The sequence below is a fragment of the Equus caballus genome, chromosome 11 (genome assembly GCF_041296265.1).
Source record: "Equus caballus isolate H_3958 breed thoroughbred chromosome 11, TB-T2T, whole genome shotgun sequence".
NCBI classification, from domain to species: Eukaryota; Metazoa; Chordata; class Mammalia; order Perissodactyla; family Equidae; genus Equus; species Equus caballus.
This window is the reverse complement of record NC_091694.1, coordinates 18,535,134-18,561,795: the sequence shown is the minus strand read 5'-3', so window position 1 is coordinate 18,561,795 and position 26,662 is coordinate 18,535,134. Positions and strand designations below refer to the sequence as shown.

At 57.8% G+C, this 26,662-nt stretch overlaps 1 protein-coding gene and 2 long non-coding RNA genes across 9 annotated transcripts in view; 1 reads left to right on the top strand and 2 right to left on the bottom strand.

Annotated features, from left to right (window-relative positions):
- Positions 1 to 411: 411 nt before the first annotated feature.
- LOC102148370 (uncharacterized) lies at positions 412 to 4,404 on the bottom strand. 2 transcript variants are annotated; one of them, XR_011422874.1, is made up of 4 exons: positions 4,192 to 4,332; positions 3,844 to 3,952; positions 2,787 to 2,978; positions 412 to 1,162 (listed from the first exon to the last, which is right to left on the bottom strand). It is a non-coding gene; the product is annotated as an uncharacterized lncRNA (long non-coding RNA). The 2 variants fall into 2 exon arrangements; XR_011422873.1 differs by lacking the exon at positions 412 to 1,162 and adding an exon at positions 1,895 to 2,057 and having other exon boundaries at positions 4,192 to 4,404.
- Positions 4,405 to 4,585: 181 nt separating this feature from the next.
- FMNL1 (formin like 1) overlaps positions 4,586 to 26,662 on the top strand; it is a 24,866-nt gene continuing 2,789 nt past the window's right edge. The window contains exons 1-20 of one of the 6 annotated variants that reach the window (XM_023652359.2): positions 4,867 to 5,224; positions 13,577 to 13,660; positions 15,271 to 15,384; positions 16,219 to 16,292; positions 16,674 to 16,757; positions 17,145 to 17,282; positions 17,574 to 17,591; positions 18,927 to 19,035; positions 19,657 to 19,733; positions 19,942 to 20,035; positions 20,907 to 20,981; positions 21,292 to 21,402; positions 22,497 to 22,646; positions 23,153 to 23,254; positions 23,415 to 23,667; positions 23,906 to 24,208; positions 24,398 to 24,522; positions 25,173 to 25,375; positions 25,869 to 26,103; positions 26,281 to 26,349. In XM_023652359.2, the coding sequence (XP_023508127.2) occupies positions 5,096 to 5,224; positions 13,577 to 13,660; positions 15,271 to 15,384; positions 16,219 to 16,292; positions 16,674 to 16,757; positions 17,145 to 17,282; positions 17,574 to 17,591; positions 18,927 to 19,035; positions 19,657 to 19,733; positions 19,942 to 20,035; positions 20,907 to 20,981; positions 21,292 to 21,402; positions 22,497 to 22,646; positions 23,153 to 23,254; positions 23,415 to 23,667; positions 23,906 to 24,208; positions 24,398 to 24,522; positions 25,173 to 25,375; positions 25,869 to 26,103; positions 26,281 to 26,349 (2,547 nt within the window). In that variant the 5' untranslated portion in view covers positions 4,867 to 5,095. Of the gene's footprint in view, positions 5,225 to 13,576; positions 13,661 to 15,270; positions 15,385 to 16,218; positions 16,293 to 16,673; positions 16,758 to 17,144; positions 17,283 to 17,573; positions 17,592 to 18,926; positions 19,036 to 19,656; positions 19,734 to 19,941; positions 20,036 to 20,906; positions 20,982 to 21,291; positions 21,403 to 22,496; positions 22,647 to 23,152; positions 23,255 to 23,414; positions 23,668 to 23,905; positions 24,209 to 24,397; positions 24,523 to 25,172; positions 25,376 to 25,868; positions 26,104 to 26,280; positions 26,350 to 26,662 lie in introns of all 6 variants that reach the window. The other 5 variants (XM_023652362.2, XM_070226089.1, XM_023652361.2 and 2 more) reach the window with 5 other exon arrangements.
- LOC138916123 (uncharacterized) lies at positions 20,355 to 23,271 on the bottom strand. The gene is made up of 2 exons (XR_011422875.1): positions 23,135 to 23,271; positions 20,355 to 21,573 (listed from the first exon to the last, which is right to left on the bottom strand). It is a non-coding gene; the product is annotated as an uncharacterized lncRNA (long non-coding RNA).

Genomic DNA, 26,662 nt, shown 5'->3' with positions numbered 1-26,662 from the left:
CTGATTCTGATGCACAGCCAGGCTTGGGCACCTGTGTCACCTAGGGTGTGGCTCACGAGGCATTGTCTGTCTGACTCCGCTGGGCTGTCCTCCGGTGGGTCCCATAGCAAGGAGAGTGTATGGGGCCGGCCCTGTGGCCAAGGGGTTAAGTTTGCGCGCTCTGCTTTGGCGGCCCGGGGTTTCGCTGGTTCAGATCTTGGGCACGGACATGGCACTGCTCATTAGGCCACGCTGAGGTGGCATCCCACATGCCACAACTAGAAGGACCCACAACTAAAATATACAACCATGTACTGGGGGGATTTTGGGAGAAAAAAAATCATTTAAAGAAAAAAAAGGAAAGGAGAGTGTAGTGGGGCTACTTTCCTCACCTGCCACAAGTTGCCCACAAGAGGGACAGAGCAGCCCTCCTTGGGAAACGACGAAAACCTTGCTTTTATTTTATTTTAACTTTTTGAATAAGTAACAAATGCGTGTAGTTCAAAAATCAAATGGTTTAGAAAGAAATGCACTGAGAATGCTCCCACCTCTGCTTTGTCCACCCTGTTTCCCCAGCACCTTGGTAGTGACCACTTTTACTACTTCCCCTATGCAAATTCAAGCAAATACAGACATTTATTCTTGTTTCCACCTCCCTTTCTCATACACAAAATTATGTACTATACATATTGTTCTGCACCATATTTTTGCTTCAAAATATACCCTGGCGATCTTTCCACATCAGTACCTGGCATCCTCATTTTTTTTAACAGCCACATAGTTTTCCATTGTGGGGATATACCATAGTTCATTTAACCCTCCACTGTCCAATATAGTAGCCACATATGGCTATTTACACTGAACTTCATAACAATTAAGTAAAATTTGAAACTCGTTTCCCCAGCTGTACTAGCCACATTTCAAGTGTTCAGTAGCTACAATGTGGCTAGGGGCTACCATATTGGATGGCACAGATGGAGAACATTTCCATTATTGCAGAAAGTTCTATTGGTTGGATTGCTGGTTTAGCCAATCCCTTATAGCTGAACACTCAGTTTATTTCTGGTCTGTATGTAGGCAGTTCAGTGACGATGAGCTCCATCCCTGGGATGCAAGAGAGCTGAGTGAGGGCTGCCCTCAGAATGCTGGCCTTCGACCCCAGATCTCGAAATCCCGGAGGCTCCTGCAAGAGGAGAGCTTTTGGGTTTGGGGCAGAGGCTTGACCAGGGGCTGGAAAGGAAAGTGGCCCTTAAGGACAGACTTCCTACGCAAACCTAACTGTCTATTCCCTCCCTCCAGGCCTGCCACAATGCAGCCCTGTTTACTTTCACTCAATATTTACGTCCTGTGCTGGGGATACAGGGATGGAAAAGACATAGTTTCTGCCTTGGAGAAAGAAAGAGATAGGTCGTCACCTGCCTCATGACAAAGACTTTCAAAGAGGCCTCACCAAAGATCCAAAGGCTTGATAATGCCCTGTTAGTGAGGACGTGGGGGGTTGCAAATCGGTGCAAGCTTTTTGGAGGGCAAATCCATGAAAACCTATCCCAAATTTAAAAGTGCATAGCCTTTGACCCGGCAATGTCATATTTATAAATTTGCCTTACAGATATACACATAAATGCAAGCAAAGATATGTACCAAGATATGTCCTGCGGGCAGCATTGTTTGTAGTAACAAAAGGCTGACACAACCTAAATATCCACTAGGAGGGGAAACTGAAATAAATTGAGATGCACCCATATGATGGAAGACTATGTAGGCTTTGTAGAGGCAGCTGTGTTACTGAGGGAAAATAGCAAGGAGCCAAACAGCGTGGAGCTATCATTTGTGTCAAACACACACACAAAACCACACATACACACACATTGTTTACATATGCCCAAAATATCTCTGTAAAGATACATTAAAACTGTTTTTCTTTTAAACTGTGCACATGTGTTACTTTTTAAAATATTTTAAAAGAGGCACGGGCTGGCCTGGTGGCACAGTGGTTAAGTTCGCACATTCTGCTTTGGTGGCCCGGCGTCCCCGGTTCGAATCCCTGGTGCAGACATGGCACTGCTTATCAAGACATGCTGTGGCAGGCGTCCCACATATAAAATAGAGGAAGATGGGCACGGATGTTAGCTCAGGGCCAGTCTTCCTCAGCAAAAAGAGGAGGATTGGCAGCAGATGTTAGCTCAGGGCTACTCTTCCTCAAAACAAAAAAAAGGCACCAACTGAGTTATGGTGAGCAGGAAGGGGGAGTGAGGAAATTCCTGGGGAAACCTGCTCAGTCACTCAAGCTCTGACTGTCCCCAGTGACGGCACAATCCTTCCATCGAAGATGACAAGGCAACAACAGTCCAAAAATGTCACCCACGCTGTGACTCCATCTCTATCATCACGGGAGGCGTCGCCCTGTCTTGGCTGTCATACCTCCTGTGCCCAGCAGGGGGAAGCACAGACCCACCACAGCATTGGTTCCAAACTTCACCAAGCATCCCTTCTAGGATTTTTTCCTCTGTGGACTGTAATTGGAAAGATACCTCCTCCCATGCCAACTAAATCTATTAGGTAATAATTGATTACTTTTTCTCCCATTTTTGTGTACCTCATAGTTCTGATCAGTACGAGAGAGACAGAATGCTGGCTGAGCTGATCATTTTCCACACAAGAGGTCCTACTCAGCCCAGCCGTATTTCCACGGGTGGTGGTTGGCAATGGCCTGAGCACCCCCAGGTGGCGCAAGCTGGCAGTGACTGTATTAGAGGCTCCCCACCCCGCTCAGATATTCAGGGGTACAGCTCCCACCCTTCTCCTACCTGTTCAAAGGAGTAGTTCTGGGCAAGAGGAAGCAGGAAGCCATGGCTGCACAGGCTGACTGGCAGCAGCCACTCTCCCACATGTGTTCAGAGTCTGCCCCGTGGTAGGCTAGGAGCGGCCCAAGGACAGGGACCTTTTCATCTGCCACAGAATCTCCAGGAATGAGCACAGTGCTGGGCACACAGCTGGTGCTAAGTAAAGGTTTGTTGTTAAATGGAAAGAGACAGCCGTTGAGGGGATCGGGGACTAAATTCTTTAAAAAGAAAGAAGAGAGAGAGCGGTCCTAGCTAAGCTCAAGGACAAGAACCCAAGGGCAAGACTAGTCTGTCCCAGGTTGGAGAGGAGGATGGCGGGCAGGGAACGGACCACTTCTTAGTGCACCTGAGGAAAATCCTTCTTTGTCTTACCTTATGGGCCCCTGGCTGGGACATGAAATAAATGACTACATCCCTCACCCACCAGTGGTGCTGGTGACCTTGGCAGAAGAAAAGCTTAAATCAGGTCAGTCTAGGGGAAGGGCTGGCTCATCCCAGGGCCTTCCTTAAAATTGGATAAACTTCCCAGCTCCTGCTTAAACTCCTGTTAGTGGTTCTGAATTTGAGAAGAAGGGCGGGAGAAAGAGGAAGCTACGGGGGAAGGGGGCACTTATGGTCCCTGGCCTGGCCTACGGAAAATCCAGGGCTCATTTAGGAGACCCTCCCTCCTTGGTGCCTTGGTAGTGCAGGGAAGGGCAATTGGGGATCCCCACAAATTAAATGGGGGAGAGAGGAGCAATTGAACGAGAAGGGCCTCAAATTCAGGTTAGAGACTGTGCCCAGACCTGGGGTTCTACACGCCGCAATACTCTGTCATCCTTCTGGTCGGCCCTGGATGAGAGGGACCTGGGGGTGGGGGGGAGGCAGGCCAGGACAACAGCTCCAAGGCAGTGTAGATTTTGGAGGTAGACAGAGAGGAGATCTGTTTCTGCCCTTTATTAGCCGTGTGCCCTTGCCCAAGTCACTTAACCACTCTGAGCCTCAGTTTCCCCATCTCTAAAATGAGGATATCAATACCTACCTTTCCTGGTCATTGTCAGGATGAATGAAGGAAGACCTCTGGAAGTATTGCTGTAATTGCCAGGCATCAGCGATTGTTATTCTCCAAGTCGAGAGGCCACCCTAGGTCCCTGGAGGTGACAGCGTCAAGGAGATTTTTTCCCCCTCTGCGGTGCCTGCTCCTTTCCCAGCCTGGATGCTGGCTTTAATCCTCCGTTCCCCAACCCCTGCTTCTTCCCCTCGAGACCGCCCTGGTGGTCCCCAGATTCTCGCAGCCTGCCTTTTTCCATGGGCGTCCCCATTCTAAAACCACTGGGAATGCCAGCACCGGTGCAGAGTTGGTCCAGGGTGGGACGGGGTCTCCGCTTGCCTGGATCTGCGCCCTCCGCACTGCTTTGGGGTTCTCATTTGCAGATGGTTCCCTCCGGTCCTCAGCTCGGCTCTGGGCTAAACAGAGGAGAGAAACAAGGGGTGGGGGGCCTGGAAGGGGGTTCCCACCTTCTCGGTCGGGAACCCAAGAGGCGGACGCAGCCCTTGCGCCCCAACGCTGCACCGTCAGGGGTCTTCAAGCCGCGCTAGCAGTTGTTGATAACCCCCGATTGCTAAGTCTGACCCTCCTGCCCCCAGGCCGTGGCCCCCTTCACCCAGACCCCGCCAGTCCCCCGGCTCCGAGCCAGCGGGAGCATGCGGTTCTAGGACCCGGAGGCGCCGCCGAGCGCGCCGCCGCCTCTGCCTCGCCTCCGTCGCCTCCCGCTCCTGCAGGTGAAGCGGCGCTGGCCGCCCCCTCTGCGGCAGGTGAACCGGCGCAGCAGCCCCCTCCCTGGCGCGCCATGGCCCCGGCGGACCCCGGGCCCGCACCCGGCGCCCGCCCCCTCCCTCCAGCCCGCCCCCCTGGGGCTGGGTGCGTAGCGGCGGCGGCGGCGAACTGCGGTTTGCGCGCACCGGGAGCGACAGCAGAAGTTAGAGAATCACCGAGGGGGGAGCCCGCGCCGCAGCTTCCTGCCCCCGGCCCAGCCCTCTGGCCCCGGCGGCCTGCAGCCTGACTTCCTCCCCCCACCCCGCAGCTCGCCGCCCGGCTCCTCGGACGGGGCCACCCCGATGGGACGCCGCGCCCCGGCCCCTGGGCGCCGCTGAGCCGAGCTCCCGCGTCGCCGACCCGCCGCCGCCGCCAGCCGCTGCCCGCCTGCCCCCCGGGCCGGGAGCCTCGTCCCCCGCCCCCCGGAAAGCTGGATTTCCGAGGCTGGAGGCGCCTGGCCGGCTGGGTGGGGACCACCATGGGCAACGCGGCCGGCAGCGCGGAGCAGCCTGCGAGCCCCGCCGCACTGTCTCCTAAGCAGCCCGCGGCGCCCAAGCAGCCGATGCCCGCGGCCGGAGAGCTGGAGGAGAGGTTTAACCGGGTCCTGGTGAGTGTGACCCGCTGCGCGCAGGGAGCGGGCGGGGGGCGGCGCGCGTCCCCGCCCCCGGGGGCTCAGGTACCGCTTGGAGATCCCGGCCCAGCGGCTGCCCCTCCATGGGTGGGAGTAACAGTGTCTTCTTTCAGAGTGACTTAGCACTCTCCCCCCCAAACTTTCTTCTGCAATCTCCCAGTCTCCCTCCCCAAGACACCCACTCCTGGCGCTTCTGGGTCTAAAGGTCTAAACAAAAATGTCCTGTGAGGAAGTTGGGAGCGGACCACGCCAGGGGGGTACCCGCGCCACCTCCTTCCTCACTGCCCGCAGGCCCCACCACCGGGTGTGGATCTGGAGCATCTGCCTGTGTCTTGGGGTCAAAGATGGAAGGGGTTACACTTTCACCTCCAGGGAGCGGGAGCCGGAGTTGAGGTGTTGGCTCCTGATTTGTTGGTGCCTAGGCTGCTGGGAACTGGGTTGTCAGATCATGCAGACAGGCTGTCTGTTTCTCACCCTCTGTATGTCGGGCGAGGCTGCCTGTGGGTCTTCATCTTGGGCATCCCCTCCTTTCCACCGAAGCTATTAGGTTAGGAAGGGTGGGGTCAGGATGGGTTGGTGACTCTGGCTTGGGGTGGAGCAAAAGTCTGGAAGTCCCCTCTTCCCACTGTCACCTGTTCCAGGAATTGGGGGGCTTGGGGACTAGGCCACTGGGTATGGACCCATCAGCTCAGGCTGAACCTGGAGGTGGTCAGGATGTGTTGGTGGGCCAGGGCTCCAGAGCAAAGTCAGGGATCCCTAAGACCTGATGGGAGGCTGAAGTAGGGAGGCGGAAGGGCCACTCCTTCTCACTTCCCTCTCCCTGCCTCAGCCCTGTCCCAGGCTCCCTTCTCTAACTAATTGCCTGGTGGCCTGTCTGCTGTCAGCTTCCCTGCTGGACACTGGGTGATGAGTGAATGAGGATGTGTTTTTTCCCAGAGGCACTTCCCAGGCTGAGCAGGCTGGCACTGCAGGTCTGAGGGTGGGGACCTGAGGGAGGCGCAGGCAGCAGAGCAGTGCTGGCTGGTGGCAGTGCTCAATTCCCGGTCCCCTCCACCTCCTTGACATAATTTCCCCTCCCATGGCTAGTCATTAGGCCATATTTGCCAGATCCTCTGCATGGCCCCTGCTAATAGTTCCTGGAAATCTTGTCTGCTGCCCCCTCCCAGGAGAAAGGTTTGGAGGGGTTTGGAGGAGCTATGGGGCGGGGTGGGGTCTGGCCTATCCTTGTAAAGGCACCTTTCTTGAGTAGAGGAGAAGGGACTCTGAGGGACACTTCACACTAGGCTAGGCCCAGATTACCCCATCTCTCCACTTGCTCCCCCTTCTCCAAACCCATGGTCTGGCAAAGCTGAGCTGAGCTGAGCAAATGGGGGAGGGGGGAATGAAGAGAGACAGTCTCTGGGGGCCATCTGGGGAGCCTGAGTTGGTGGTGGATCCCTGGAGCCCTGCCAGCCTGATTGAGGGGACATCGGTCTGTCTTTCCCCCTAAGTGTGTGTCTATGGATGAGGGAGAGACAGGCTCTGGAGGTGCGGTCCAGGCCCCAGTCGGTGATGTGTTAAACACACACCAATGGGGAGGAGCTGTGTGAATAATTCAGACCAGTGGAAAATCCAAAAGTCAAATGGCGAGGTTCTGATGCATGTGTAGCACTTGATTGCCCTGCTTGCGTTTTTTGGTTTGAGCGCTGATTGGCTGAGTCTGACACTAAATGCCACTGGGAGTCCCTAAGTACCAGGGCGTGGAGGGTAGAGGCCTAGAGATGGGTCTTAGAGGATGTCCTGGTGGAGAAGGCGGTAGTGGCTGGGTAGAATCTAGGGCAGCAGCACCCAGTGGGGCTCCCTGTCTCCCCCCCAGTCGCCAGGAACCCCAGTGTGTTTGACACTTCACCTTCTTCCTGGGGAGCGATCAGCCTGTTGCTTGTCCTGTGTGGGCAGAATGCACCCAACCCAAGGTCACTTAGCTAAGAACCTGGCTTCTCTCACTCCCCCCAGCAGGGGTAGGAGCCACGCCCTGGGGTGACAGCCGTGGCCCCTGTCTGAGGCTGCCCAGGGCTAAAGATTTGGCTAAACCCATAGGCCTGGCAACTAGTATTGCAGGGTGCACCTCCGTCTGAGCGTTGCCTCTGTGGCCAGAGCTGCATCCTGTCCTCAGGGAACATCTGAGAGGAGAGACCCTCCACTGCTGAGAGTGATGGGCCCACCCCCCCAGAAGCCCAGCCCTGCCCTTGGGGTCTAGTCACATGGTCCCAGGGAACCTCTTCCTTTGGCCCTTTCATCCCTGGTGTGGAGTAGGATCCTGAAACCCAAAACCACTCCTTGGCTCCTGGCTGTGGGACCCCTCTTGTGGGTGAGGGTGCCTCCACCAAGGCCCATAGCCAGAGAGGAGATGGGGCTTGCTCTCCCTTTCCCCATGGGCAGACTTTCTCCCACGCAAGGGTGAGTGGTGGGGGGCTGCTTTTCTAAGGAGGCTGTGAGAGAGAGGGGTGCCCCTGCTTAAAAGAGGCGGGAGAAAGAGCAGGTTGAGCCAGGGTTTCCGCTGCTGCCTTAGCAATAGGGGAGGAGTGATGGCTGCCCGGCGACTTGGGCCTGCTACACTGGTGGGAAAACCAGCCAGTCAGGCTCCGAGCTCTCGCCTCTCCTCCGTTATGCCCAAGGCTGGTGTCTTCCAGCCCCTTCAGGCCCTCTCCTGCCAGGGTCAGGGATTGTGATAGCAAGGCACCCTTTCTAAACCTACCAGAAGTCCATGCTTATGGCTGGGCATAGGACCCCCCTGATCGTCTATGCAGGGAGGAGCCGGTAACCCTGGGGCAAAGGGATGGAGGGAAGTGCCAGGGATGCTGTGCTTGAGGCCAAGACTGATGCTGGCGTCCAAGAGGAGGCTGAAGCACCTGGAGAGGAATTTGCTGGATGGGGCCTAGCACCCTGGGGTGCCCTTAGCATGTGCCCAGAGACATGGGCTCTTGGCTAGGCTGATGGGGACATCAGGACACCTCCAAGTAGAGTGTGGACCCTGGGAGTCCTGCTTTCAGCTGGACCCCTTTCTCTCTGGGCCTGGTGGTGAAGGGCAGAGGTGGATGTCTCCCTTCTGTCGGCCTGTGACCTAGGCAGTGCCTCCTTGACCAGCTCCCTCCTCTGGGGTGGGGCAGACGAAGTTTGTAGCTGTGGGGTCGCTCAGGCCCTATGACTCTCATCTCTGGGCTGTCTCACATGGAGGATCCCAGTGGGCTTCTGGCCATGTGGTGAGATGTTGGGCTGGGCAGAGGCTGAGGGGTGACATTCCCAGCAGGCAGGGCTGGCACATGCTGACCCTGGAAACCCAGGGATGTGGTAGGCATGATTCACAGTGACATCTGGGGCCATTTGGCAAAGAGCTGGGTGAGATGGGCAGGAGCAGGTGGGGCTGCTCTTGAGGCTACCTCTTCATTTTTCCTGGGAACATGGAGCCCTGGAAAGGCAAGGCAAGGAGGCTTGGGCCTTTGAGAGGGGCAGGGGTTACTCATGGGAAGGGCAGAGTAGCTTCCCGGGCTTTGGGGTCACGAAGTTTGGGGGTTGAATTTTGTCTTTGCCACTTACTACCTGTGTGAACTTGAGCAAGTTACTTAACTGCTCTGAGCTTCCATTTTCCTCCTATGTAAAAAGAGAATGATAATGGTATACGCCAGCCTCCTAGGATTGCTGAGGGGATTAAATAGGGTGCTTCACACAATGCCTGACAGAGCCAGTGCTCAATGAACACTCTGCATTGTGAGGAAGGGCATGACGTTAGAGCTGATCTGGTCCTCCCCATCCAGGAGCCCCTCCAGGTGAGGGAGCCCAGACCCTGCCTCTCCCCTTCCCCGTCTCCATTACCAAGACCAACAAAGGTGACTGTCTTTAGTCATCACTGGCCAGGCTGCCCTCCCTGCCATCAGGCAGGTCAGCGACAGTGGGGCCTAGACTGAAGACTGGCTGGTGGCCGGAAACCGCGAGAGGGAGGGCCCACCTCTCCTGGAGGGTGGGGCGGCAGGGGTGCTAACGGTAGCTGTGCGCACATGGGGAGGCCTCCACTTCCCTCTGAAAGAGGGTGTGCTGGTGGGGGGGGGTTCCCCAGTGAGTAAGAGCTCAGTGTGGGCAACAACAGGAAGTGCAGGGTGCTGGGTGGCAGGAAATGGGGCTGACTGTTACTGGTTCCTCAGACAGTGGCCAGGGGCCAGGCTGTCTGCAGAAGACCCCCGGGGGCCAGCACCACACTTCTCACTGCCCTCAGTGCTCCTTCCTCCGAGGAAACTGAGTCTTCCTACCAGTTCGCCAACTAGGTCACTTTGGGCAAGCGACTTAATCGCTCCATGCCTCAGTTTCCCATTTGGGAAGTGGGGATTATACTATTATCTACTCTGTAGGCTTGCTGTCGAGGCTTAAATGAGTTAACAGATGGAAAGCACTTAGAAGGGCACCCAGTACAGAGTGAGCATTTTGGGAGTCTTGATTATTATGATTGTTGTGGTGGTTTTTCCTCCTACCAAGCTAGATTATGTGGGCAGTGCCTGCTGCCCTGGCTCCCACTCTGCTTGCCCTTGTCCCTGTCTTGGGGACCCTTGAACCCTGATGGGAGAAGCTGTTAGCTTTTTGGGGTTCTAAGCATCTGATCCTAGGGCTGAGTTATCCCACAGCCCTTCTGTAAGCTTGGGATTGCTTCTCAGAACCCCAGGAAATCTATATACCAGAATTTTTTAAGTGGATAAAATTGTTTTTGGAGATGTGCTGAGAGCTCCAAAGCCAAGGTTGAGACCATAGAGAGGTGGGCAGAGGGGAGATGGATGGGGAAGTGGGGGCTGGGGCCCATCAGGCTGAGGAACCCCTGTGGGGCTGCGCTGAGACTGGGGTTGGTACCCAAGTTCAAGAGCATCCTGGGTTTCGAAGAGCCGGGCCTCATGGGAGAGGGTGGGCTGGTGGGTTGGGACGCAGTCTCAGCTCAAACTGAAAGTGAAACTGAGGGTGTGGCTGTGTCCAAAGGGAGATGGAGCCCTCCACTCTCCGGGGAGGCCTCCCCAGATGTCAGGACTGGGCGGGGGCAGGGGGCATGCGTGGCATAAGCCTGTAAGGGGCTGGTCTTGGGTGAACGAGGCTGGAGGCCCCTCTGGCACCAGAAAGTTAGGGCAGGCAGGGAGGAGAATGATCCCACACATTCCGACAGGAAGACTGGGGAATCAGTCCCTTTTCTTGGCCACACCCCAGAAGATGGATCCTAGCTCCCTCTCTCTCTGACCTGAAGCATTAAGGGCAGCAGGGAAAGGGGGCTGAAGGGTGAGTTCATGTTGGCCAAGCCTTGGAGACAGGTCTGCTTCTCTGATGTTTTCACAAACTTCTGCTCACCACACCATCCCTCACTTTGGGGTCGTCGATGGACGCCCCCTGCCCCAGTCCGTGAACTGCCTCTTCACAGTGGCGCATCACTGAAGAGTGTTATTACATCAAAGCACAGCTTCTCACTGTGAGTCCGAGAGGCAGGAGGGAAGTGTGCCCATTGCACGGAGAAGGAAGCTGAGGCTCAAGGAGGCAAAGAAGCTTTAGAGCTGGTGGGCCCAGAGCTTGGGTCTCCTGAATCCCGCTCAGGATTCTTCACACCACAGTTGCCCCATCCCCCACCCCCGCCTCACAGGAGGTGGGTGTTCCCCCCAACATCTGGACTTCCTGTCCTTTTCTGTCCCATTTGAGCCAACCTTTTACTTGTCTCCCAGCCCCCAACCCATGGTGCTACCTCTGTGCTGAGGGCCCTGGGTCTGGGGTCTTTGCTGTTTTCCAGGATGGCCTCACCCCACCCTGAGCGAGTGGCATCCACTGGCCCCTCTCCCGCTCCCTAGGGTGCCTGACTCCTTGGTGGGCACAGCAGAGGAACAGCTGCTAATTAGCGCTCCGTGCTGTCAGAGTTATTTCTGATTTCCGAGCCTAAATTTAGCCCGTCTGGCAGGCTGGCATGTAGGCCCCGGGGGCCTGAGGAGGCCCAGGAGGGGAAGGGGCAAAGGGGCACCCTGCCCTCCACCACTGTCGGGACAGGTGTACCGGCCAGCGGAGGCCTCCCCTCCCCACTAATAACCATGGGCTGTGACGGGGCGTGGACCAGGGCGCGGTTCAGAGTCAGCTTTGGCTCAAAGCCAGCCTGGCTCCCCTCTTACTGGCTTCGTAACCTTGGCCAGGTCACCAAACTAACCCGTGCTTGCACCTGTAAGATGGGGATCATGACAGTGCCAGTCACGGTGGCGAGGGCGGAGGGTTCAGATCAGTGCCCGACGCAGTAAGCCTTCAGGCAAGGCTGGCTCCCACACTTGCTGGGGTCATCATTAGGATTAGTCGCTGCCTCTAGAAGTGCCACTGGGGCCATTCCAGGAAGCAAACAGGTCTCTGGGGTGGGTGAGGCCCAGAAGGACCCATGTCAGGAAGCGGCTGTCCCCTGGAAGGCTAGATGCTGGGGCTCAGCCATCCCCCTCACTCCTCTGCACCCTTTTTCACCCAGTACCACCTCCCTCCTCTGTGCTGGCCCCCCTCCAGTTTCCCTGGCACCGCCTGTCCTCTCTCCAAGCTTCCTCCTTCCCCCTCAGCCTTGCCCCCTCACCACCTCGGCCCTGCCCCACCCTGGGTTTCTGTGGGGTGGGGGGGAGATCAGGAAGGACCAGGGAGAAAGAGAGAGAGAGGCAGACAGACAGGCAGAGAATGGCCCTAGGGCGGCCTCTCTGGCCAAGTAGGGCCCTCCCCTGAGCTCCAAAGCCCCTTGTCAGTCCCTCCCAGGTGGCAGGAGCTGTTCTGGCTCTTGGTGGGTTGGGGGAGGGAGTAGATGACACAGCAGCGGTTTCCTCAATCTGGGCTCACTTTCGCAATGGGGGAGAGGAATGACGTATCCCCATCCCCAGCTGGCCTGGGGGGGCCTGGTGGATGGGTAGTTTCACCTCTCAAGTGGGGCCCCGGCTAGAAACCTTGGACAACGGGGGCAGAGAGCACCCAGCTTCCTGTTGTCTGGGGCTGACCTAAGGCAGTGATTTTTGGGGCAAGGTCTGGCCAGAGCCCCAGAACTAGGCCCAGCGACCCAGAGAGGAAGCTGGCTGAGGAGCCTCTGGTAGGTGTGGCTCTGTCTCTGCTCAAGCTGTGGCCTCCTCTCAGGGCCACGTGACTGTGAGATGTGCAGTCAGAGCCCCCAGAGCTAGTGGCAGCAGCCTCCTCGACTCCAGGCTGAGGCTCCCTGGCCTCTCTCCCATCTCCAGGGATACTTGGAGCTCTCTGAGCACAAGTCTTTCGGGGCCTGATGCATAGTAGACTCTCAATAAACCTGGGGTTTACTGAATTGGGATGAACTGGCATCATCTTCTGGGTCTGTTAGGGAGACACGCCAAGTCCTGGGGGTCCATGGAGCCCCTAGTGCTGGCAACACCTGTGATTCCACAGCCCAGGCAGGACCCCAAACCTGCCCCGGGGGGGAGATGCCTGACAGGCACAGTGCACCCTTGTTGTCTGTGGCCGGGGGAGGAGGACCCAGGCAGAACAGGGCTGACCTTACTTAGCTCCTGAGGGGAGTCCCAGCCTGGGCCACCAGCACCACAGACCCAGTGTGCTGGCTGCTCTCCCCAGTTTCTGTGACGGGGTGACCCTCCTTGGGAATACCCCTGGCCCCTGCAGCCATGATGCAATTGCTTGGAACTCCCTGCCGGTCTGACCTCAGCTCCCTCAGCCTGTCCACATCTCCTTCCTTCCAGAAGTGATGCGGTAGGAGGGGGCTGGAGAGGGATGGGGAAGGAGGGTGCTGTCTGCTGACCTTGCGAGAGGTTTTCTGGTGTTTGCGAGTCAATGGTGCCCTGGGCTGGGACTGCACACAGCCCCAGTGGTGTCTGGTGGCACATGGGAATGGGGCACAGTCCATGCCTGGCCACGCTTGGGCCTGGATGGAGATGTCCCCTGTTAGCTTCCCACCCAAATGGGAGAAGAGATGATGCTCCCTTATCACACCTGGGGAAACGAGTTCAGAGGTGGCTGAGGTCCCACACTCCTGCCTCCATGACAGGTGTGCCACTGAGGTGGTGTGGGGGTGACAGGGCCCAGATGCTGGAGTCAGGCTGACTTGGATTGAAATCCCTGTCACTCTCTAGCTGTTGGGCCCAGGGAAAGGTGCTCCCCCTCTGGGCCTCGGTTTTCTCATTGGCTGACGCTACTTATCTCCTGGGGTGAGAGGGTGACGAGGGTTCATGTGTATGACAGACCTACTGGGGAGCTGGCTCCTAGTAGATTCCCTGAAAATGCCCAGGCTCCCCTCCTCCTCATGTTGGGGCCCCAGGCTCAAGGTCTTTACCTTGTCCTCCTCCCCAGAACTGCATGAACTTGCCCCCGGATAAGGTCCAGCTGCTGAGCCAGTATGACAACGAGAAGAAGTGGGAGCTCATCTGTGACCAGGTGGGTACCAGACCCCTTCCATCATCAGGGTGTCCTGCCCTGGCCAGGCTGGGGCTGGCAGAAGAGGGGGCACTACCACGCTGCCCATAAGGCCAAGGCCGTGCCCAGAGGCCAGTGTAGCATCTGGGGAGGGGGCCGGGGGTGCTTGCAGGACTCTGGAATGCCCGTCTCCTGGACGTGGGTCTCCCCAGGGACCTTATGAGTCATGAGCAAGGCTAGGTCTGCCTTCTGAAGAGCTGGCAGGGCTAGTCCAGGGCACTGGCCAGTGCAGCTGGGGCCGTGTCGCCATCCTCCTGGCTGAGCTTCCTGATGCAGCCTCTGTCAACCCTCTAGCTCTGGGCTGGGGAAGAGACGGGGCAGCCCCAGGGTTGGACATCTCCGTTTGACCCCATGGGAGGTGGGAAGGAAGGGGCGGGAATCCCTGCCCTCTTTTTATCTCAGGTCCAGAGGAGCTGCAGTCAACCCCAAAGTCAACCAGCTCCCCAAAGTCAACCAGTTCCCCCGTGGCAGAGCAGGGCCTGGAAGCCCCGTCTCCTGGCGCTGGGCCGGGCGCCTGGGCTAGCTGCCTCATGGCTCACTTGGCTGCCCCTGCCTCTCCAGCTTCTAGGGCTGCTGTCCGTGGTAGCAGGAGGACCCCTCTGCCACCGCTGGGGCAGGGTGGGGCCTGGCTGCTGTGGGGATTCAGTGAGCAAGGGAGGCAGGCCTGTGGCTCTGGAGGCTGGGAGTAGGGAGTTGGGGAGCAGGGAGCCTCCCATGGGAGCCAGGGCTGGGCCTTCCACTCCGGTTAATGGGCCAGGATGGCATGAGCAGGCAGGGCAGGAGTCTACGGGGTAAGGGCAGGGCTGTGGGGAGACGGCGGGGAGCTGCCTCCAGAGGCTTTGAGGCTGTGGTAGGGGTCCCTGCCGCTTGGCCTGGCATCTCAGGTTTGGGGCTCAAAGGCCTGGGAGAAGTGCGAGGTTGAGGGGGTGGCTGGACATATCTGAGGGGTCAAGCTGGGTAAGGATGGGAGCTTCCCGGGTAGGGGGCCTCTGATGTGGTCCTGCCTCTTTGTGTGAGTGGCCGCTGGAGCCTGGGTGGAGCTGGGGAGGGAGCAGTTGCTTTTTGGAGCACAGGAGATGAGCACATACACAGGTGCCTACCAACACAGGTGAAGGAGAGGCCAGGCTGGGGGGTGGGTCCCCTGGGGAAGGGGCCCTCTGACTGCCAAGGAACTGGGCCCCTTCACAAGGCCCCTCCAGAGTGTTTTCCCCTGTACTCCCAGCGCTGGGCTGGGGCATGGTCCATGGAGGGCAGGGGGCTGGGAGGGTGCCACCTATTGGCCAGAGTTGCCTCCTGCCCCAGGGTGGGGCATATGGCAGGACTGACCCCTCTGTATTCCACCCCAAGGCTGAGCTAGGGCTGTGGTCTGTGGGGCCCTAGCAGGCAGGGAAGGCTACGCCCGGGCCTGGGGTTTAAAGTGGCCTGGTGGGTTGTTTAGATTGATGCCTTTGGTATCTCACAGGGGTCTTAAGCAGCCTGGGGCCTCGGGCTAGAGATAGAATGGGACACTGGGACAAGGGCTGGTCATTTGCCCGGGCTGGTTCTGCTTACACCCCATTCCATCTCCCCAGGAGCGATTTCAAGTCAAGAACCCCCCCGCAGCCTACATCCAGAAGCTGAGGAGCTACCTGGAAACGGGTGGGGTCAGCCGAAAGGTAGCAGCTGACTGGATGTCCAACCTGGGGGTATATGTTCCCCCTTCTTCTCTGCCCCTTTCCTCTTACACTTGCCAGCTCTGGGCAGCTGGTGTTACTGGGTGTATAAACTTTTCTGTGGGCTTGTGTGGGTACCTGTGTGAGTGTGTGTGTGTGTGTGTGTGTGTGTGTGTGTGTGTGTGTGTGTGGTTTATAGGGGGCTGAGTGCCCTGGGCATGCACTTTTACAGGTTCCTCTGCATAGCCTGTCCATGCTTACATGGGTATATGGTGTGTACTTGTATAGTGTGCATGTGTGCACCCTGTGTGCCCCTGCATGGATGTGCATGCGTGTACTACATGTGTGCTTTTGTGTCCACATATGGATATGTGTGTGTACCCATGAATCTGTGTATAGGGGCCTGTGTGTGTACCCCATGTGTATGTGTATGGATGCGTGGGTACCTTATATCTGTGTACCCTGAGTGCTTGTGTTTGGATGTGCATGTGTGTGTGTCCCCAGGGGGTTCATGCTTGAATGTGTGTCTACTGTTTCTCCGTGTTTGGATGTGTGTGTGTGTGCTGTATGTCTGCGTGTGGAGGTATGAGTGTGCACCCCGTGCATCTGTGTATGGATATGTGGTATGTACCCTTCGTGTCTGTGCCTGGGTGTGTGTGTTCATTGTGTGTGTCTGTGTATGGGGGAGCGTGCGTAGCCTGAGAATGCTTATTTGGCTGTGCAGGTGTGTGGAGGTGGTGGGGGAGGCCGCGCGTGAAAGGCCAGTTGTCGGGGAGAGCGGGCAATGCTGGCTGCTGCTTCGGGGCTTTGTGGGCCTGGGGCGCGCCTGGGCTCCACCCACTAGACTCTTCTGTTCTTGGCCCCCAGTTTAAGAGGCGAGTTCAGGAGTCCACGCAGGTGCTGCGGGAGCTGGAGATCTCCCTGAGGACAAACCACATTGGGTGAGCGAGGGCTCAGATTTCCCTCTGGGAGGGGGGAGCCTAGGAGAGCTCTGCCTCCAGGCAGCCCCTGGGGCTTCCCCTTCCTACGGCCTCCCTCCCCGGCACAGGCTGTGACTATGGGCCATTTCCGGAGTGAGTGTCAGGACAGTGTCCCTGCCTCCTCCCCTGCCCACGCTCTGCTGGCCCCTTGAGGCGTGGCTGCGCCATGGGTCCTGCCCAAGCCCTCTAGCATCCCCTAGTGTCCGTGGGTCTTCTCGGGCTGGGGCTGGTTACTGTCTTCCGGAGGAAGGGCACCGCAGGGGCCCCTGCCATGGCTGTTAGGTGCCTACTCCAAGCGGGCCCTCCTTCCTGGCTAGAACTGAGGGAGCCCTGTGCCGGCAGGTGGGTGCAGGAGTTCCTCAACGAGGAGAACCGCGGCCTGGACGTGCTCCTCGAGTACCTGGCCTTTGCCCAGTGCTCCGTCACGTAAGCCCCCTGCCCCTGGCCTCCTGCTGCTCCTCAGAGCCTTGCTCCATGCTTCCCTGTACCTCACCCACAACTCTGGCCACTTCCAAGCAGCGCAGCCAGAGCCCACCCTGGAACCTGCACTTGGCCCTGAGGAATGCCCCTTCCTGACGGCCTGCCATGGACAGGGAGGCATGTGGCCTGCCGTGGCGAGCTGGGGCCTGGGTGGCTTACTCTTCTGTTCCACTGTGCCCTCTCCCCCTTCTGTGTCCAGCACAGTGCCAAGAACACAGCGTCCTCCTCCCACCTCTTGGTCGCTCCTGCAGATCTGTCTCCCCTCAGTTTCCCCTGCCCCTCTCTAACATGCCCCTGCAGTGTTGGCCTCCAATCCCACTCTAACCCCCGCAGGTATGACATAGAGAGCACAGACAATGGGGCCCCCGGCTCAGAGAAGAGCAAGCCGCTGGAGCAGTCGGTGGAAGATCTCAGCAAGGGTCCACCCTCAGCCTTGCCACCACAGCCCAAGAGTCGCCACCTGACCATCAAGTATGTGGGCCCCATGGCGGGCTGGTGGGGAGAATGGCAAATTCCCCTCAGACCACTGCACCCAGCCACCCCCCACCTGGGCCCTTGGGGGTGGTGGAAGGGCAGCCTGGCATTGGGGATCAGAGTGAGGGCCTCATACAGGGCCTGGGAGATGCGCGTGTTGAGACGCCTTCAGGGTGGGTTCCTAGAGGCTGGAATCTGGGTGGGTCTGAGATAAAGAGGGGGTTTCTGGGTCAGTGGAACCCCTCTTGTACCCATCTAACCCCCTGTTTTCTCCCATGCGGCCTCCAGGTGCCCCCCTTCTCCCCGGTACGTAGCCACCTGGGGGCAGGTGCATGCCTGGTTGGCTCCTGGGGTGGTGGTGGGGTTGGGTGAGGCGTTCAGCTGACATCCGTGGGTTCAGTTGCTGTGGATAGGTCACCCCACTCTAACTTAGGGCATCCGGGGGCAGGGCGGGGAGAGGGAAGAAGACGACGCTGGAGCCTCATGTGGACCCCCAGCTTCCTCCCTTCCCACTCTGGGTCTAGGGGACCAACTTCATATTAAGCCCCAAACTCTCACAATATGCTTCTTTGTTCGTTCACTCATTCATTCAACAAACATTTTTCAGCATTTACTATGTATCAGGTGTGGTGGCAGGTGCTCAGGAGACAGATTACCCTGCCCTTGGGAACCAATGGTCTAGCAAGGGGCAATGTGTGACAGGCTGCCATGGAGGTGTTAGTGGGAACTCTGAGAAGGGACGTGGCCACTGCCTGGGGCATCGGGAAGGCTTCCCAGAAGAGATGGAACTATGTCTTGTAGATGGATATGGCTTTACTGGCAGTGATGGGGAAGGGGAAGGGCATTCCAGGCAGAAGGAACAGCATGAGCAAAGACTCAGAGGCATATTTGAGCAATGACAGGAGAAAGGAGATGTGGCAGGCAGAGGAAGGGGGTGGGGCCTCTCAGTGTTGTTGGAAATGTGACAGAATTGTCAAGAAGACCTGATGCGGAAGTCATGATTGGCAGATCTGCAACAATGGAAAAAATCATGTATATTTGAGCAAAAATGTATCAAGCTCACTCATAAAGCACTCACTCTGTGCCAGGTACATTCTAAGCTCATTTCATAGTGCCAACAACCCTATTAGGAAGGTACTATTATTACCATTCCTGTTTTACAAATGAGGAAACTGAGGCACAGAGAGGTTAAGTAACTTGCCTAGTAAGTGGTCAGCTGGGATTTGAACCAAGGCCATCTGAATTCAGTCACCTCTCATAATGGAAGATAAGCCCATGTGGCCATGAGCGCCACCTTGTGGAGACAATCTTCCATGGCGGTTTCCAAGCTTTGGCTTTTTTCCTTTTGTAGGCTCTCCATGCACTCAACACAGCACCCCTTTTTAATGCCAACTCGCTGTTAAGGGTCTTTGCTTTCCTGACCTCCCCTCTCACCTCCTCCCTGCCATGCCAGACCGCAGGCCTAGGGACTGAGGAAGGCTTCCTGCCCTCAGCTGGCCTCTGTGACTAGGTAGATGGGAAGCAGTGGCCTAACGTTCCAGGTGTGTCCCCTCTCACTCCAGAGGCCATCTGAGTGGTGGGGGCAGGGGGAAGCTGAGTTTGGGAGTCTGACCCCTGCTGCCTCCTCCTGCTCTGGCCCAGGCTGACCCCGGCCCACAGCAGGAAGGCCCTGCGGAATTCTCGCATTGTCAGCCAGAAGGACGACGTCCACGTCTGCATCATGTGCTTGCGCGCCATCATGAACTACCAGGTTGGCCGGTGGGCATGGGGGGTGGGGGACCGGGGGAGCTGTGCCTGATCTCAGTGGGGGCTGCCTAAGCTGGTAGAGTTCTAGGATCGACTGTCTCCCCATCCTGCCCCCCACTGGGGAACCCTGAGGATCTGGGCTGTTGGCTCAGGGTCTTGAGGCTGACCAGTCTTGAGGGGAAGCCCAGATTTCTGCCCCCTCCTGGTCAGGTCCCCTAGAGTCCCCCAGACATGGCTGGGGGCATGGATGTGCCTCACGTGGGAACTTAGGCACACCGACCGAGAAAGGCAGGATGCCTGGCCCACGGGGAGAGCAGCTCTGGGTTCGTTCGTTTGCGGGAGGGACTGGTGAAGCTGGTCCTCCCTCACTTAGCTAGCCTTTGAGGATTCGCTGTGTCTGAGGCGCTGAGTCCTGACACTGGCTTTTGAACAAAGGCATTTAAAATGAGGATCCAGGCTTGGCTGCTGCGGAAGAGGTTGTGGTTGGATACAAAGACCTTCCTAAGCTTGAGGGCGGTTAGAGAGCAGAGCGGCATGATGCTGACCATGCCGGAGGTGCGGGGCAGGAGGGCGCTGGTATTCCCGGGGGGCTGCTTGGAGGAGCTGACCTCTCCTCTCTCCCTAGTCTGGCTTCAGCCTCGTCATGAACCACCCAGCCTGCGTCAATGAGATCGCTCTGAGCCTCAACAACAAGAACCCCAGGTGAGATCCAGGCCCCTAACCTTTCTCCACATCCAGATTCACCTCCTACTTAACCCACTGCCTGCTCCGTACCCCAGTTCTCAGGACCACTGCCCAGCTCATTCCACCCCCACAGGCTCCCCGGTCTCCCCCAGCCAGGCCCACGCCCACCTTTGCTGTGGGGCAGGCCTGTTCTCAGTGGATAACTCCCCCTTCCCCCCAACGCCAGAACGAAGGCTCTGGTGCTGGAGCTGCTGGCAGCTGTGTGCCTGGTGCGGGGAGGACATGAAATCATCCTTGCAGCCTTTGACAACTTCAAGGAGGTACTGGAGTGCCCCACCCAAACATGTACTTGCCAGCTAGTGTTGCTTGGAACTCTGGCTGGCAGTTGTGACCTCTTGCTGGGGGCAGCTGGGGACATTGGGTGGGGACAATCTGGAATGGGGAAACTCTGAAGGGGAGATGCAGGATCATGCAACAGCATTGCTGGGGCAACAGGACGACTATGGGGATCTGGTGACCCTGTGTCCCTGAGCCTTGCCAGATCCAAACTGGACTTGATCCATGCATCTTAGAGTTGCTGACTCTGGTTAGCAAGCTCGTGAGAAGTAAATGCTTGAGAATATGACACATAAGGCAGGATATGGTCATTCATTCCTTTAATGACTATTCACTGAATGCCTACTATGTGTCAGGCAGAGTGGGCACTGGGATACATCAGTGAGCAAAAGAAACAAAGAAGGCAGGGAAGACAGATGATAAACATGTAATAAACAAGCAAATTACATGGTATGTGAGAAAATGAAAAATGCTATGGGGAAAAACTCAAGGCTGCTACAGGAGGGGGGACTGGTGGCAGGTGGTCAGGGAAGCCTCATAGAGAAGGTGAGATCTGAGGAAGTGAGGGACCGGGTATGGGGGCGATCTCAAGTAGGAGCACACAAGGCAGCTGGAACAGCAGGTGCAAAGGCCCTGAGGTGGGATGTGCCAGGATGCCAGTGTGGCCAGAATGGAGTAAGCGAGAGGGAGGGCTGTGAGAGATGGAGTGGAGATTTTGAGCAGAAGAGTGACATGGTCTGACTTAGACTTAACTTGAGAGGAGCCTGTAGAGGCACAAGGTGGGCAGCTGGAAGGTGGCTTAGGAAGTGTGTCATGCCCTCCGTGCTCTCGGTGACAGCCATTCCCCTCACCCAGGCGTGTGGGGAGCAGCACCGCTTTGAAAAGCTGATGGAATATTTCCGGAACGAGGATAGCAATATCGACTTCATGGTAAGCTCAGGAGCCCAGCCTGGGCTGGGCCACTCTTGGGTGCAAGGAGCAGCTCGAGGCCCAGGTATCTAGGCTCTGGGCTCTGCCCTGCAAAGTATGAGGACTGAATAGTCAGTGGGGGAGGGGTGGGTAGTAGACAGAGGAGGCGGGAGGAAGGGGGCATGGGGGAGAAATATGGATAGGGACAAAGCTGGGTCAGTGGAGTGAGAAATGTGGAGAGGGAGGGAGACTTGGGGGTAAACGGGGGGTGGAAGGCACTGAGCACCCCCATGCAGAGGATCACAGAGCTGTTCACGTCTCCTGCCCCCAGGTGGCCTGCATGCAGTTCATTAACATTGTGGTACACTCAGTGGAGAACATGAACTTCCGCGTCTTCCTGCAATATGAGTTCACCCACCTGGGCCTGGACCTGTACTTGGAGGTGAGCCCTGCACTCTCCCCGGACTTAACCACTCGCCCACTTCAGAGTGTGGCTCAGGGGTTAGTAAGGGTGGTGGGGTCAGACAGACCTGGGTTCACATCCTGGCTCTGTCGCTTCCTAGTCCACATGCCCTTGGATAGATCTCGTCTCTCTGAGTCTGAGTTTTCCCATCTGTAAAATAGGAGAATCACAGAAATCATAATGACTCTCAATGTGTGGAATGGTGCCTGCTGCATAGCGGGCAGCCCAGTGCCAGGAGCTGTTGTTGCTGGAACAGCCGCAAGGTGGCGCTGGCTCTGGCTCTGGAAGCATCAGCCTCAGACGGTGCTCTGACCTGAGCACAAAATGGGGAGTGCAGAGATACTGGGCCAAAGGGGGACCCCGCTCATGCTGGACGGGCCCAGTCATGGAGGAGTTCCTTGCCCTGGGGAAGGTGGGCAGAGGGGCTTGGTGCTTCCTGATCCAGCCTGAGCTGAGAAGTTGCATCTTTCTTCCCTGATTCCTTTGGGAGGCTTCCTGGAGGAGCAAGGCCTTTGTGATTGGATTTTTGAAAGCCAAGATTAACAAAAGGTGAAAAGCAGGCTAGGGTGATATATCCATGCAATGGAATATTATTCAGCCATAAAAAGGAATGAAGTACTGATCCATGCTACCACATGGATGAGTCTTAAAACATTATGCTAAATGAAAGAAGCCAGGCACAAAAGGCCAACTATTGTGTGATTCCTTTATCTGAAATGTCCAGAACAGGTAAATCCATAGAGACAGCCAGTAGGTGGGTGGCTTGCTAGGGGCTGGGGGAGGAGAGAATGGGGAATGACTGCTAACCGCTACAGGGTTTCTTTTTGGGGTGATGAAAATGTTCTGGAATTAGTGGTGATGGTTGTACAACCTTGTGAATATGCTAAAAACTACTGAATATACACTTTAAAATAGTGAATTTTATGGTATGTGAATTATTTCTCAATAAAGGATAAAGAAAAAAAAAGCAGGCTAGGGTTCAGGCCCCTTCCTGGGCTCTGGTGGTGATGGGGGATGGTTTGGAAAGACCTCTCACACCCGGCCTCACCCTGCTCCTTCCATCTGGGGGACAGAAACTTCGACACACGGAGAGTGACAAGCTGCAGGTGCAGATCCAGGCATACTTGGACAATGTGTTTGATGTCGGTGCGCTGCTGGAGGACACGGAGACCAAGAATGCTGTGCTGGAGCACATGGAGGAGCTGCAGGAGCAGGTGACCCTGGTGAGAGCTGCTCTTGAACGTGGCGTCGCACGCGCATAGTAGGCCCACAAGGCCCCACACTGGGGTCAGACACTGGGGTTCTAGGTGTGAAGTGGGGGTGGCTGTTCTGCCTGGCCCATGAGTTTGGCCTGAATCCAAGTCCTGTATCCTCTGGGTGTCACTCTCAATGAGGCTGGCTCCTCCTCTCCCGCTGCTCAGACCCCTGGCCCTGATTTGGGTGGAGCTGGGTGCCTGGGGCCCCTCCGAGCTCAGTTTTCTCTCCCCCTACCTCCCTCATCAGTGGTGCCTTGGTTTCCCCTCCTAAGAGAACTTTAGCGCCCTCAGCGCCTCACCTACTTGAGTTCAAGTGCCAGGCTTCCCCCCCCCCCCCACCCGCGCGGCACCCTGGGCTAAGCACATCCGGAAGCCCCCCGAGCCCACCAGGCAGGCGTGTCTGATGCCGTCCCCTCACCGGCGGTGCCAGTGCCCGGCCGCGGGTGGGAGCTCACCATGTGCGGGTGCCACAGCTGACAGAGCGGCTTCGGGACGCGGAGAACGAATCCATGGCCAAGATCGCAGAGCTGGAAAAGCAGCTAAGCCAGGCCCGAAAGGAGCTGGAGACCCTGCGGGTGAGGCTGGGGCCATAGGCCGGGCCAGGGGCGGGCCGGGCTCCCAAGAACAGATCACTTGGGGCTTCTAGGCTTGACACCTCCCTCCAGCCGGGCAAGAGGATGGGGCTTCTGTGCCAGGCCTGCTGGTGGGCACTGACCCCTCCTCCGGGGCTCACAGGACCGCTTCAGTGAGTCGACCGCCATGGGCGTCTCCAGGCGTCCGCCTGAGCCTGAGAAAGTGCCTGCCCCCGCCCCGGCGCGGCCTTCCGCCCTGGAGCTGAAGGTGGAGGAGCTGGAGGAGAAGGGGTTAATCCGTATACTGCGGGGGCCCGGGGATGCTGTCTCCATCGAGATCCTCCAGGTCGCTGTGGCAACTCCGAGCGGCAGTGATGCCCCGACTCCGGGGGTGCCCACCGGCTCTCCCAGCCCAGGTGCGCAGGAGCTTCAAGTTGGGTGGGATGGAGGCGGGAGAACCAGGGCTAGAGAGGGAGCCTGGGGACGTCTGCGGCCTGGAGAGGTAGGTTTGGGTTGTGGGCGTGGCTCAGGTAGGCGCGGGAGGACAGGGAATGGGCCCAGTGCGCATGCGTAAAGCGGGTAGGCGGAGACGAGACCACCCAAGTCAAGACATTGACACCCCTTTCCCTTCTCCCCGGTCCTTACTGGGCTCAGATCTCCCACCTGCAGCAGAGCCGGTTCCCGGAGCAGCGCCCTCACCGCCCCCGCCCCCGTCCCCGCCCCCACTGCCCAGCCTCCCCTCCCAGCAGGAAGCCCCGCCCTTGGCGCCCCCACCGGCCCCACCTCTCCCAGGCAGCCCGGAGCCCCCGCCCCCGCCGCCTCTGCCGGGAGACTTGCCGCCCCCACCCCCGCCGCCCCCGCCGCCTCCTGGTACAGATGGTCCGGTGCCTCCGCCGCCCCCGCCTCTGGGAGGTCCCTCTGATGCCCTTGGAAGGCCCGGCCCAGAGATGGGCCCAGGTAAGTCCACCACCCAGGGCTGGGGGGAGATGGAGGGAGTAGCTTCGGCTTCAGTATCCTCCCGGACCCTCTGTCTAGGGGGTCTCTTACAGCCTCCTGCCTGCCCTGTCAGGCCTCGCTGGGCCTCAGTTCCCTCAAGCCACCCCACCCCCTAACGCCTCAGTGCTCACCATCTCTCCCCTATCCCAGGAGTGAAGGCCAAGAAACCCATCCAGACCAAGTTCAGAATGCCGCTCTTAAACTGGGTGGCCTTGAAACCCAGCCAGATTACAGGCACCGTCTTCACTGAGCTCAATGATGAGAAGGTGCTGCAGGTGAGTGCGGCCCTGCCTTGCTCCCAGTGTGGGCGTCAGAGGAGAGGGGACTTGCCTGGATCATGCTGGGTACTAGTCTTCGCCACCCCATTTTATAGATGAGGACTTGGAGGCCCAGGGATGGGCATTAAGCCAAACTGGGTTAGTGCCTCTAGTAGCTGTGTATCCGGACTCCTCTGGAGGCCTTCCCTCCATCCCTGCAGAGGGGCACATTCCTCCCCCCAGTGTGGTGCCACTCTCCTTCCAGGCCCCTCTCACAGATAATCAGGGCCTCAGCCCTTCTAATTCCACTTTCAGTTTTCCAAAAGGGATGTGTTCTGTTGCCTCCAGGCCATTGCGAATGCTGTTCCCTCTGCCTGGAATGCCCTTCTCTTTCTCCTTTTTACCCCTGGCCAATTCAGCTCTTCCTTCAGCTTTAATGGCTTGGGGTCTGGGTCCCTGGGTGGGGTGCTGCTCATCTTCCTTCTCCTCAGGGCTCCCTGATGAATCCCCCATCAGGGCCGGTGGCCAAGCTGGGTTACTGGTTTGTTTCCCTGCTGGTGGCCTGGTCGAGGCTGGATAGGTGGCTCCAGCACTGAGCACAGTGCTCAGCCAGGAGTGTACCTGCCCCTGGTCCCACCCAGCCCCACCTCCTCTCCCTGCCCCCTCAGGAGCTGGACATGAGTGACTTTGAAGAGCAGTTCAAGACAAAATCCCAAGGTCCCAGCCTGGACCTCAGTGCTCTGAAGAGTAAGGCAGTGCAGAAGGCCCCCACCCAGGCCACGCTCATCGAGGCCAACCGGGCCAAGAACCTGGCCATCACCCTGCGTAAGGGCAACATGGGGGCCGACCGCATCTGCCAGGCCATTGAGACGTGAGTGCCCCTGCTCCTAGGGGATGTGCTTGTGGGCAGCCTATCCCCTCTGTTAGGCCAGGATCCTCAGGCAGGTCCTAGTAAAAGAGCCCCAGCTGTGGGATAGAGCCAGCCAAGCTTCATACCAACACAGGTCAGGGAGGAGGGCCGGGGACCTTGTTCCCATTTTCAGCCTGAGAAAACAGGTCATTGTGTGAGCCCCTGCCCAGACCCAGACGTGCCCATTCCCTCCCTGCCTCCTTGCCCAGCACTCAGCCCAGGCATTTACAGCTGGGCATCTGCCACTGGCACATGATGGGGACCCCAGACTTCCCAGCTCCCAGTTTTCCTTGATTCTTATCTCTTGTTCCCTGAAGCTGTTGGCAGATAGCAAATACTGAAGTTCATTTATTCACTCAAGGGGGAAGGGTAGTTTTACTCTCAAGAACTGGTGGATGTGGAGTGATACTTACCCGCCCCCCTGTCCCCCCCCAACCCCCAATGCGCGCTCAAGGTACGACCTACAGGCCCTCGGCCTGGACTTCCTTGAGCTGCTGACCCGCTTCTTGCCCACGGAGTATGAGCGAAGCCTCATCGCCCGCTTCGAGCGGGAGCAGCGGCCGATGGAAGAGCTGTCGGAGGAGGACCGCTTCATGCTGCGCTTCAGCCGCATCCCGCGCCTGCAGGAGCGGATGGCCACGCTCACCTTCCTGGGCAACTTCCCGGATACTGCCCAGCTGCTCATGCCGGTGTGGGCGGGGCAGGCAGGGCGATGTGGGCGGGGCAGAGAGGGCGTGGCGCCCGGGTTGGGATGGGGAGGAGGCAGCTAGCTCCAAGAAGGCTTCTGGGAGGGCTTCAGCCTCCTATGTATCGGCTTGTCCCCCACCCCGCCCCAATTTACCTTGTCTCCCCCATCCCACCCCTAGCAACTGAATGCCGTCATTGCAGCCTCAATGTCCATCAAATCTTCTGACAAACTCCGCCAGATCCTGGAGGTGAGAGCCCAGGGCAAGGGTCTGGGAGGAGGGGCCCACCCACGACCCCTTGCCTGATCTGGGTCATGTGAGAGGGAGACACGGGCCCTGCCCTGCACACCTTGGATGCAACAAATGTGGTGTTCCCACCTCTCATATACAGGCTCAGAGGGACATACTGAGGTGGGGGTGGGGGCTATGTCTACAACAGCGCACCTCAGACCCCACCCCAGGGTCAAGCCCCCTCCAGGTACTGCAGTGTGGTTAGAGCAGAGTACGCGCACCTGCTCAGGGAGTCTCAGGGAACCAGCATCAATAGCTGTTAGAAAAGCTG